The sequence below is a fragment of the Crotalus tigris genome, unplaced genomic scaffold, assembly GCF_016545835.1.
Source record: "Crotalus tigris isolate CLP2741 ecotype Arizona unplaced genomic scaffold, ASM1654583v1 scf7180000017614.5298720, whole genome shotgun sequence".
NCBI classification, from domain to species: Eukaryota; Metazoa; Chordata; class Lepidosauria; order Squamata; family Viperidae; genus Crotalus; species Crotalus tigris.
The window spans coordinates 974,131-986,400 of NW_024096513.1; the positions used below are offsets into that span (position 1 = coordinate 974,131).

Below are 12,270 nucleotides of genomic sequence, written 5' to 3' on the forward strand. Positions count from 1 at the left end.
AATGAAGACATTTACGTGCAATTTTCACCTCTTCACAAAATCAAAGATTGTTTTTAGTAGAATTTTCAGGAACGAGCCTGATATTTGGGCCTTTTCCATTTGGGTTTCTCTATAATTCAAAAGTTAAAAACAGGATATTAGTTTATGTACAGAAATCTCTTGTGGGAAGTGATAAAGAGTAAAGACAGAAATTCGTACTATGAAATTCTGATCTAAATCTTAGAGTTGGAAGTAATTTTAAAGAAAAAGAAGCTCAACACTCTTTCTATGCCAGGTTATTCTCTAGGTCCTCTGAGATTGCTATTATATCTGTAATTTCCCCTCACTACCTTTGTTTCTCCTCTCATTTTTCATTTATTTTAATTTTTGATTAAGGACATTGTGATGTCCTTAATCAAAAAAGGAGAAAAAAAAGAGATCCATGAAATTATAGATCAATCAGCCTGACATCAATATCTGGAAAGATCTTGGAAAAAGATAATCAAGAAACAAATCTTCCAACACCTTGAAACAAGGTTATAACCTGTAGCAGAATAACAAAATAACAGAGTTGGAAGGGACTTTGAAAGTTTTCTAGTTCATCCCCCAGCTCAAGCAACATGGATTCATCAAAAAGAGGTCATGCCAAATAAATCTTATTTCATTCTTCAACAAAGTGACTAAATCAATGGATCAATGAAATATACTTAGATATTGTGACTTGGGCTACAAGTATATCTTAGCTCCTGCCAGCTTTATGGTAGCTTTTGTTGCCCATAAATTACCTGACAGCTTTGATGAAGCCAAGTTCATCACCTTCAGCATGTTGGTCTTTTGCAGTGTTTGGATCTCCTTCTTTCTAGTCTCCCTGAGCACAAAAGGAAACGCCATGGTAGCTGTGGAGGTCTTCTCTGTCTTGTCCTTCAGTGCTGCATTACTGGGATGCATATTTTTGCCAAAATCTATATCATTGTTTGCTGGGCTGACATCAAGCACAGGGAGCAACGCACAAAGAGAAATTAGTATAACATGTGATCTTTCTGGCCCAGAGAAATTAGTGACAAAAAAGAATAAAGCACTACATAAATATAGTAAGAACTGTTTTTGTCATTTTATCAATGTGTATTGAGCATACTATTATATGATAGCAGGTTTGAATATTTTAGGGCTCTTGAAATGTAGAATGTATTGAGTTTGTGAATCCTGTACATTTAACTGCATCTTGAAATAGGTGTTCATGCTGGTTCATAACCATTCACTCTATCAATAAATCCATTTCCCGAGCAACCTGTTATCATATATTAATAATATGGGAAATGTAGTGAAATGAAATATATTCTTCCTTCTGTCTCATCCTTCATTCAAAGTGTATGCTGACCAATGACCATAACAAAGAGTGATTTGAATGGGTTTACAATAAGAATTTTTACAAGAAAATCATCTAAAATTCAGCACAAATCCTAGAAAACATGTACAGCCTGCTCTGATATAGGAACTACAAATGTGAAAAAAAACAAAGAAAATTTTGAATATTCACTTGATGTTGATAAAATATAGGTATATAAGTATGTAGGTAGAAACGTAGATAGATAGATAGATAGATAGATAGATAGATAGATAGATAGATAGATAGATAGATAAACAGACCCTATGGACAGGGCAAGTGGCCCAAATTATAGTGCACATGCAACCCTAATTGAGATAGAAACTTGTTACTCTGGACTACTCTGCAAGTGATACTTCCTCTGTTCTCATCATTGGTGGCATGATGTCCCACATGCTTTACCAGTTTTATATGTAGCACCACTCCTGGAGGGAGCGCTAAAGTCCTGACCCTCTTGGCCCCCTATTCGGCTGGCTGCCGACCCAAGGGGTCTCTCACATTGGCACCTCTGCCTAACAGGGCATGTAGCATGGTGATGTTCAGTCAAAGTTGGCAGCCATGCCCATGGGGAGGTGATGGTTAATCTCTTTTGATAGTAACTCATGTGGGATGGTGATAGTTGACCTCAGACAGTAAAACCTACAGGAGACGATGGTAGTCAGGTCCTGGTAACAGCAGCTAGTGTACAATAGTAGTAGTCAGTCCCTAGTAACAGTAACCTTGCTTAGGATGATGTTAATGAGTCTCTGATAGTAGCAGCTTGCCTATGACAATGATTGCCTGTCTCTGGTGACAGCAACTTGCCTAAGCCAATGGTTGTCAGTCTTTGGTGACAGCAGCTTTCCTAAGACAATGTTAGTCAGTCTCTGGTAACAGCAACTTGCCTAGAGCAATGGTAATCAGTCTCTGGTAACAGCAACCTGCCTAGAGCAATGGTAGTTAGTATCTGGTGAAAGCAACTTACCTAAGATGATGATAATCAATTCCTCTCTGGAGCTCAAAGGGGACCTCCTTTCTCCACTCTCCTTGTCTCTCTCTCTCTCCCCTCGCTATATGTAATCCCCCTTCCTTATCCCCTTTTTGTTTCCACAAGCTAATCCTTTAAAAACTCCTCTACTTCCCACTAAAAGACATACCCTCAATCCGGTCAAACTCTTTCCTTACTCTCCCTCCTCCCATTTGGCTCCAATAAGGGAAAAGAAATAAAACTCCCCAACCTATCCTCTCTTTGTGTGGTCTGCCACAATGAAGAAAAAACAATAAAAACTTCAGCAAGCTACTCTCACTCTCTATCCCCTGTCTTCGTCCGGCTTGCTTGCAACAAAGCAGAAAAACACAAAGATCCCACCTTCTTACTCTATCTCTATTTCTTCATTCAGCTGGCTCTGGATGGCAAGCTCCATTAAGCTGCTCTCTCTCTATCTCTTCTTCATCTGGCTCTTCTCAATATCCAGCCAAACAACACCTTCCAGTCTCTTTCTCTTTAATCGCTCAGCTGGCTCTGCTCAATGTGCAACCAATTGTTACTTTCCAGTATCTTTCTCTTTCCTCTCCCATCAGTTTCCTCCTCCCTTTTCTTCCCTTCTCAGAGCCACATCCTGCCACCAGACCGACAGCAGTTGCTGGAGCTCCCGCAAAACCTCTCAGCTGGCCCCATTCTCATCCCAGCTCCGCTACATATAAATTGCAATTTAAGGAACATCCTTGAATAAAACCTTATGAAACATCATTGTGTGGAGTTTTATTTATTTATTTATTTATTTCACAGAATTTTATGGCCTCCCACTCACTGTCAATGTCATGGTTCCGATAGATGAACCCATTAGAAAAAAGGACTCCGAGACAATTGCTTTCCTCAAACACAATTTTTAATGGCTACATAGTATCAGCATGAACAAAGGTGAAACCAAGACTAAAGTTCCCTTCCTCCAAAGTTACAAAGATGAACTTCCCACACCATTTCTCTGTCATAAATCACATTCTCCAATGCGCTAGTTTAGCGGACTTTCTAGCAGACATTTCTACCTGCCAAAACTCTGGTAGCAATGACCTTTAGGGTTTTAGCTAGACAAAAAGAATACACACACCTCGTTCCCATTTCTGTTGCATCTGAAAAATGAGATGAAAATGGCTGCAGCCAAATTCATTTGTAGTGTTGACAGTCAGTGTCTCTGAGCTACTTAAAAAAAAAATAAAACCCAATATATAAACAATAAAAACACACCTGCGTGGATTACAATTAATCAGTTGAGTGACTTCATAGGTTCCAACCTAGTCTGAGTTCCACAGACCTACTTGCAAAACCATATGCTCATGTCTTTGCAAAAGAGTGTCAAAGTGGCAGCCAATTTAAACATTGCCTGCCTCCTTGCTCTAGTGGATCATGTGGATCTGATCAGGAAGACAGTTCTTCAAATAACTTGGTCCCAAGCCATGTAGGGTTTAAAGGTGACAACTAGTACATTGAATTGTACCTGGAAGCAAATTGTCAGCCAATGCAACTCCCACAAGAAAGGTGGCATATGTATAATCTGGGTCTGCATATAACCATACAGGGGCCTGCACTTTGAATCAACTGGAGCTTCCAGATACTTTTCAAGGGCAGCCTTTTATAGACCTCTATGCAGAGTGGTGATTTATTAATTGGTGGCATGACATCCAATATAGTTTATCATTTCTATGAACTGAAATTGAAGGAACATCTTTGTGTAAAACTTTATGACATGCCATGTAAAGAGGGTTTTTTTTTCTTTTATAATCTTAGCCAGTTCCCCCCAAATTGCTGAAATGAGCAAAAGGCTTTACTGTATCTCTAATGTAAGCCACTCTGTCTTTCAAATATTTCTAGTTGTGGTAGAAGAAATAAGATTCTTTAGATTTTGTTAAGTGTTGGCTATAGAATGTAGGAAACTTTGGTGCAAGAAATATTTTGAAGATTTTTAGTCAGCTCAAGGAATATTTTTTTTAAAAAATTGTGCATTGTTATTCCTCACAAAACATACAAGCAATAAAAGACTGATACCTGGTGGATCTGTTCATATTCTATTTTGTGAAAAAATGGTAGAAAATCAATGTGGTAGCTTCAAACAACACTTTCTACAACTAAGCATATATTTTATTACAAATCTCCCTTAAATTATTGTCATTGATCGAAGGGATAGAACTAGAATGGTGGGCATACCTTCAACTACAGGCGAGATATTGGAAAGATAAAAAAGAGTGAGGCATAAAAATAGAACTGATAGGGCTGGATAAAATATTACTTGGTACTGAGGATAAAATGATTAAAAAGCTATATCATTATTTGTTAGATCAGGCAATGTATGAGGAACAGGTAAAAGAAACCATGTTAATGTGGAGCAGGGATTTTGATCTCAACTTGAATCTGCATATCTGGCAAGAATTATGGGTACGAAATAGGAAGCTTACTTTGGCCACCTCCTACAAAGAAAACCTCTACAAAATGTTCTACAGATGGCATCTCCCACCCACAAGATTAGCTAAAATGGGTCCAAATATTTCTTCCACGTGCTGGAAATGTAAATTGGCAAGAGGGACATATTACCACATGTGGTGGGAGTGTTCAAAAGCCCGTGACTTTGGAACAAGGTTAAAAAATGGCAGGAAAAAATACTAATGATAGAGGTAGAGCTAAAACCAGAACTCTTTCTATTAGGCATAATTATGCAGAAATACGACAAAGGGATATTGTATGTGATGCTACATATTCTCACACCTGCTAGATTGGTGTATGAACAAAACTGGAGGAATAAAGAAATTCCAACAGAAGAAGAGATTTTATATAAAATCTTATCGTGTGCTGATATGGATAGGCTCACAATGGAAATGAAGGACAAGAGAGAGTCAGATTACTTTGAAATCTGGGACAAATTCTGTTGTTGGTGTAAATCAAGGAGAAATGTTTGGGTTTTAAGTTAGCATTAAGATAGAGATATATAAAACTGTATGTCAGTATATAGAGAAACAAATTAGAGACTGTATTGTATAGAAAAATATGTATATATAGAAATTAAGAATTATATGTATGATGAGGAACAAATTGTTAGGAATATATACACTGGAATGTTATGTTATGTCCATCTTTGTTTTAACTTTTTTATAAATAAAAAACTTTTTTAAAAAAAAATTACTGTCATTGACATTTGCTCATTTTAAAAAAAAATAGTTGAACCATTGGCCAATTATTATCTCATCAAAACAGAACAATTATCTCACTACAGGAATCACCATGTTTTCTTAGCTAGGCCAAAACACCAAAGGCTGCATAGAAGGGAATTATATTCAGCAATGATCAAGGTATCAGTTTGGATATAAAGTAACACTTCAACCACAGGAAGTTTGGCACAAGGGTAATAATGGCTCTGTCATATACTTTGCTTCAGCTTTCTACCCTCTGTTTTCCTCTCCCAGAGTATCTGTTCATATCCTGATGGTGTTCAAGATGCAATTTTGTGCTCATGTGGATCTTTAAATAAAAACTGACAGTTTTTCTCATTAGGTGCATTCTCAGAGATAAGCCTTGGATCAATCTTTAGATGAAGTATTGGATTATATTTACCTCTTGATCAGTAGGAGGGAAGGGAAAACATTTTCAGACTAACAAAGCATGAAAATGTTTTTTCTGATATTTTTGGTGTACAAAGTAGTTTCTCTGAAATGCCCTGCAAGCGATGCTTTCCTTGTTCCACATGAGTGGTACCAGCCTGGAGACTTCATCGTTGGTGGGATGGCATCTCACATTGCTTACCACCTTTATGAAATTAAATTTAGTGAAAATCCTTCTACAAAACCTTATGAAATACCAGGGTAATAATTTTTTAATCTATCTAAACTTATCCAAATTTTCAAGAATCTTTAATATGAGTATATCTTTGTGCATAAATTTAGTGTTTTTATTGTAATCTATGACTTAACCTCTTTTGAATTGTACCTGGTTGTGAGAGAAGACATAAACTTTAGATTATTTCAAAATCTTTCACATGAAATGTACAAAATTTAAGATCAAGAAGTCTATATTTTTTGAAAAAATTTGCATATCTCTCCTCACAAAATACACATACAGTATGCAAGTGATACCTCCTAAATCTATTCATATACCATTTTTTGAAAATCACATAGAAAATATATTAATTTGAAAAAAAGTCACTACTTGTAATTGTTGTAGTACATATTTGTTGGAAGTCAGGGAAATACTATGTAAAATAAATGTAAACTGTGTATGAATTATTAAGCATTTTAGGAAAGCTATTATCTTCCTACTATCATCAGAGAAAGAAATATTTGTTATTCATACAGTATAGAAATGTTGCCACTTTATGAGAATTGTCAATTTACATTTTCAACTATGATATTTAAATTCTTTGCAGTGTATTCCCCAAATTTCATCAACACATTCTTGCCTTGGCCTTTGCTGTGAAGGAAATCAATGAGGACTCCCAGATGTTACCTAACATCACTCTTGGGTTCCACATCTATGACAGTTACCTCAATGCAAGGATGACCTATCGCACCACTCTGGACCTGCTTTTCAAATCCCAGGAATTTGTCCCTAACTACAAGTGTGATAGCCAGAAGAATCTTGTGGCTATCATTGGAGGATTGGATTTTGTCATATCGTCTCATATTGCTGAAATTATTCAATTCTTCAAGATTCCACAAGTAAGTTGTGAAAGGGTTAAAGAGAAAAATTCTATATTCTGTCCTTGATGTTGTTATGGAATAATTAAGGAACGTTAAGACTAGGTTTAGGTTTGTATTAAGATATTCTACCTGGCTTAAGGTCTATTAGCATAAATTTGAAACTACAATGCAAATATAAGAAGTCCATAGACATTACATACCTGGAAAAACAGTTGAACATAGTATTCTTTGCTTCTATCAAAAGAATTGATCAATTATATGAGTTTGAAGTTATTCCAAGAAATTCCTTTCCATATTAATATTTAGAAGAATTTCAGGAAAATAATTCCTTCCTTTGATATATTTTATATGAAAACTAAATCAGGAAAATTACATTTGATCTATCAACTGAACAAAATACCGTTACACTTTCTTGCAGCTCACATATGGCTCATTAGCTCAAGATGTATTTCAGACTAGTAAACTCTCTTCACTTTATTTCATGATCCCAAAAGAGGACCATCAGTACATTGGGATTATCCAACTGCTTCACCATTTCAGGTGGACCTGGATTGGGATTTTTGCTGTTGATAACAATGATGGAGAAAAATTCTTACATAAAATGCAGCCCTTACTTTCAGAGAACGGAATCTGCTCATCGTTCATAGAAAGGCTTGCACAACTCATCCACTTAGAAGATTTCCCAGAAGTTTATGAAACAATCTCCATTATTTCCATGAAGTGGATAACTAGCAAAGCCAACACATTTCTTGTCTATGGAGAAGCATTGACAATTATGTGGCTAAGAGTTGTCACATTTATGGTAGATCCTGAAAGGAAAGAAATTGCATTATTTAGAAAGGTGTGGATCATGACTGCACAAATTGATTTTGTATTATCAGGATTTCAAATCAGTTGGGATCTCCAGATGTTCCATGGGGCTATTTCCTTCACTGCTCATTCAACAGCAGTTGCAGGTTTCAAGGAATTCCTTCAGACCATCAGTCCTCTTTCAGTCTGCAGAGATGAGTTTCTGCAGGAAATTTGGGAACAATTATTTGATTGTTCATTTCCAAAAACAGAATTACAAGAAACACAGTGTAGGCAGTGCACTGGTGAGATGAAGCTAGAGGATCTTCCTGGACCTGCTTTTGAAATGGAAATGACTGGACAAAGCTATAGTATCTACAATGCTGTTCATGCTGTGGCTCATGCTTTGCAAGCTCTATACACATTACATGTCAATAGAAAAAAAACTATGATGTGTAAAAATTCTGACCTTCCACATCTCCAGTCTTGGCAGGTATTCCCTTTGCATTGGACCCTTATTTTATTTCAATAAGCAGTTTGAGGTAGAATTATATTTTGAACCCATTGTGTAAAGTCTTAATATTTTCTCCATATGAAATCAAGCATGAGAAAACAACTTAGAAATAAGGAGAAATTTCCTTATGGTGAGAACAATTAACAATGAATTAGTGGAACAACTTGCCTTCAGAAATTTTAGATGCTTTGACACTGGAGATTTTTAAGAAGAGAAGGACTACTTATATGAAATAGTATAGGATCTCCTCCTTTAGCAAGGTGGTGGATTAGAAGACCTTCAGGTCCCTTCTGACTATGAAACACTGTTCTGTCTAAAATAGGCACAGAAAAGGTAGTTTTTGTTGTTATTCTGATCATCAAGATGTACTGTATAAACATGCAACATGTTTGCAATAATCTCTATCTTGCATCCCTCTATGGAGTCTCTCATTCTAAAAACTGGCTAAAGAACATTAGTTGCACCTCAGACTGTCAAATTACTTTCTATCAAAGAGGAAAGATTAGATATGACCTATCTTGAATTAGTTGTTTAAGTAGTGGACCTAAAACATAATTGGAAGAAATCACAAAATTCCAGAATCATTTTTAAATTCTGCTGCACTCTTTCATTCTTTCCTTCCTTATATTAATATCAAATTAAATATATAGTGTGGACATGTACATTATCATGCACTTAGATAGAATAGAATAGAGCTGGAAGGCACCTTGGAAGTCTTCTAGTCCAGCCCCTTGCTCGAGCGGGAGAACCTATGCCATTTCAGACAGGTAGCTGTCCCGTCTCTTCTTAAAAACCTCCAGTGATGGAGCGCCCACGATTTCAGAAGGCAAGCTATTCCACTGGTGAATTGTCCTCACTGTTGGGAAGTTTCTCCTTAATTCCAGATTGCTTCCTTCTTTCGTCAGTTTTCCAATATCCATTATCCAAATTCTAAGCACAAATATTTAATAATAGTTTTAGCAATTGGAAGAATGACAATGAAACTTGAATATGATTTTCCCCTCTCTATTATATAGCTCTCAACATCCTCTCTCTTTCATTCTCTTTCAACTAGCTCCATCTATTTCTTCAAGGCATTTCTTTTAACAATTCAGCTGGGGAGAAAGTGTTTCTGAATGAGAAAGGGGAAGCAATAGGTGGATTCGACATCACCAATTTGATCACTTTTCCAAACAGATCCTTTCAGAGAGTTAGAGTTGGAAAGATGGATCCACAAGCTCCAAAAGGGAAAGAATTATCCATGGATAAAGATTTGATTGTCTGGAGTCCAGCTTTTAACCAGGTATCGAATTAATGAATCCAGCATGCCTTACTCGATTAAGATCCCATACTGAACACATCTTTTTAAAAATCTAACTTCTGGGAATTTTTAAAATAAACAATGGCATATTCCTTCAAATGGTGTTGATGATCAATCATTCGTCAGATTGACAAAGGTGATATTACAATGTAAAAGCCATGGTTGCATATTTGGTGTGCATTTCCATCTGAAATCACAAGAGTGACCATGTTTCTATGAGATTGTCACCATGTGCAATTATTTACTCATCCTGCCTTTCAGTAGAAACATTTGTACATCATTGTAATGTCTACATCTTTTTAAGTTGTTGAACAAGTTGTTAAATTCAGCATCCTTTTGGGAAGTCAATAATCATGTCACTCTATTAAGGAGAATATTCAGAATCTGTTTTAAAAACCCTCCTTTTCAAAACATTTTTTTTGTTTGTTTATGGTAAGGTTCTTCCATTTTCTCGATGCAATGACCCTTGTTTTCCTGGGGACTGGAAGAAAGGGATTGAAGGAGATCAGTTCTGCTGCTATGACTGTGTTCCATGCCCAGAAGGGAAGATTTCAAATCAAAATGGTATGGTAGGAATTCTACCAATTTTCATCAGACTTAAACAAACTGTAATATACATGTTTAAAATGTATAAAATTAATAAAATGGGTTTCACTGATTTGGAATTCCTAAATGACAAATTTCTTGACTTTCCTCCCAGATATGGATGACTGTTTTAAATGTCCAGAAGATCATTATCCAAATGAAGAAAAGAAAGGATGTATCCTGAAACCAGTGGTGTTTCTATCTATTGAAGAAACCTTAGGAATTGGTTTAGCCACATCAGCTCTTGGTTTCTTCTTCTTGACATCTTGGGTACTTGGAACTTTTATTAAGTACAGGGACACTCCCATTGTTAAAGCCAACAATCGGTCCCTCACCTACATCCTGCTTGTCTCTCTTCTGATCTGTTTTCTCTCCTCTTTGTTCTTCCTCAGCCAACCTGGTAAAGTGACCTGCCTTCTCCGGCAATCAACTTTTGGCATCACTTTTTCAGTGGCCATTTCTAGTGTGCTGGCCAAAACCATCATTGTGGTTGTTGCTTTCATGGCCACTAAACCCGGATCTCAGATGAGGAGATGGGTAGGGACAAGATTGGCTTTTTCTACTGTCCTTTCCTGCTCTCTCTTACAAGTGTGTATTTGTATTCTTTGGTTGTCAACATTTCCACCATTCCCTGAGTTGGACATGCACTCACAGCTCCAAGAAATTATTTTACAATGCAATGAGGGGTCAGCTTTCTTCTTTTATTGTGTATTGGGTTATATGGGTGTCTTGACTATTGTCAGCTTTATTATGGCTTTTCTTGCCCGTAAATTACCTGACAGTTTTAATGAAGCCAAGTTCATCACCTTCAGCATGTTGGCCTTTTGCAGTGTGTGGATCTCCTTCTTTCCAGCCTACCTGAGCACAAAAGGAAAAGCCATGGTAGCTGTGGAGGTCTTCTCCATTTTGTCCTCCAGTGCTGCATTACTGGGATGCATATTCTTGCCAAAATGCTACATCATTGTTTTCCGGCCTGAACTAAACCAAAGGGAGCATCTCACAAAGAGAAATTAGTGATGTGATCTTTCTGGCCCAAAGACGTTAGTGACAGAAAGAATAGAAAGACTGTTTGCTGTCTAGAGGAAATATATAGAAGTTTTATTTCTGTCAAAGGAGGATTTGTGAAGGATTAGTCTTTGTAGCAAGATTTATTATAATTGCCCCAAAGAAATGTTTCTCATTTCCAACTATTTTCCAAGATGATGGAATATAATGCTTTGTCTCTTTCAACACTCTACTTCAAGAGACTTTGAAAAAAATTGATTTCTCATGAATTGTTACTTTTCAGATGTTGACTCAAAGCTTGTCCAATGTTTAACATGCTACTTTCATGATGTTTATACTTTCTATTTATAAACCACTGCATAAATTTACTAAGTTTCTGAATGCTGTACATTTCACCTTGTTTTTAAAATGTCATGTTGAATCATTACTATTCACTCTTTATATATAAACATAGGTCCACTGTAATTGATTATCAGTTTGTGGTAATATGGAAATCTATTGAAAAGAAATGAAATGTATTCTTGCTTCTTTGTCAACCTTTATTCAAAGTGTATGCTGCCCAATATCTATAATGAAGAGTGATTTTATTTATGTAAGAGAAGAGTGGTAGAATCAGAGGGATGAATGAAAAGAGGAATCAGTTACATTGCCACAAGTGCAACCACCCCTTGAATGCCATTGATCCTTATTTTGTTCTAACCATACACTGACCATTCATGAAGTAGATTTCTGTGCATAGATTTTAAGCAATAAATCAGTTTACTTGAACCTTCATGTGTGGACCTGTTTTTTTGTGTCTGACATTAATCTCCACTCCCAAACATTTTTACTGAGGAGCAATGGAAACAACCAGCATGGTATCTATAACCAGAAGCAGAGTCCTCATGTTGGATCTTTATCTATCTATCTATCTATCTATCTATCTATCTATCTATCTATCTATCTATCTATCTATCTATCATCTACCTACCTACATACCTACCTACCTACCAACCTATCTACCTACCTACCTACTTATCTATCTATCTATCTTATAGATAGATAGATAGATAG

At 36.4% G+C, this 12,270-nt stretch overlaps 1 protein-coding gene across 1 annotated transcript; it reads left to right on the forward strand.

Moving 5' to 3' along the window:
* The first annotated feature begins 5,990 nt into the window (after positions 1 to 5,990).
* Positions 5,991 to 11,226, forward strand: LOC120300711 (vomeronasal type-2 receptor 26-like). The gene is made up of 6 exons (XM_039327061.1): positions 5,991 to 6,190; positions 6,751 to 7,042; positions 7,443 to 7,865; positions 9,382 to 9,609; positions 10,065 to 10,191; positions 10,328 to 11,226. Exons 1-6 carry the CDS (start codon positions 5,991 to 5,993, stop codon positions 11,224 to 11,226), a joined length of 2,169 nt encoding a protein of 722 aa, XP_039182995.1.
* Positions 11,227 to 12,270: the final 1,044 nt, after the last annotated feature.

Coding starts and splice junctions, on each gene's coding strand:
- LOC120300711 (XM_039327061.1), top strand. CDS start 5,991: ATGAAAATGTTTTTTCTGATATTTTTGGTGTACAAAGTAGTTTCTCTG. Junction 6,191..6,750: donor AAACCTTATGAAATACCAGG/GTAATAATTTTT, acceptor AATTCTTTGCAG/TGTATTCCCCAAATTTCATC. Junction 9,610..10,064: donor GGAGTCCAGCTTTTAACCAG/GTATCGAATTAA, acceptor GTTTATGGTAAG/GTTCTTCCATTTTCTCGATG.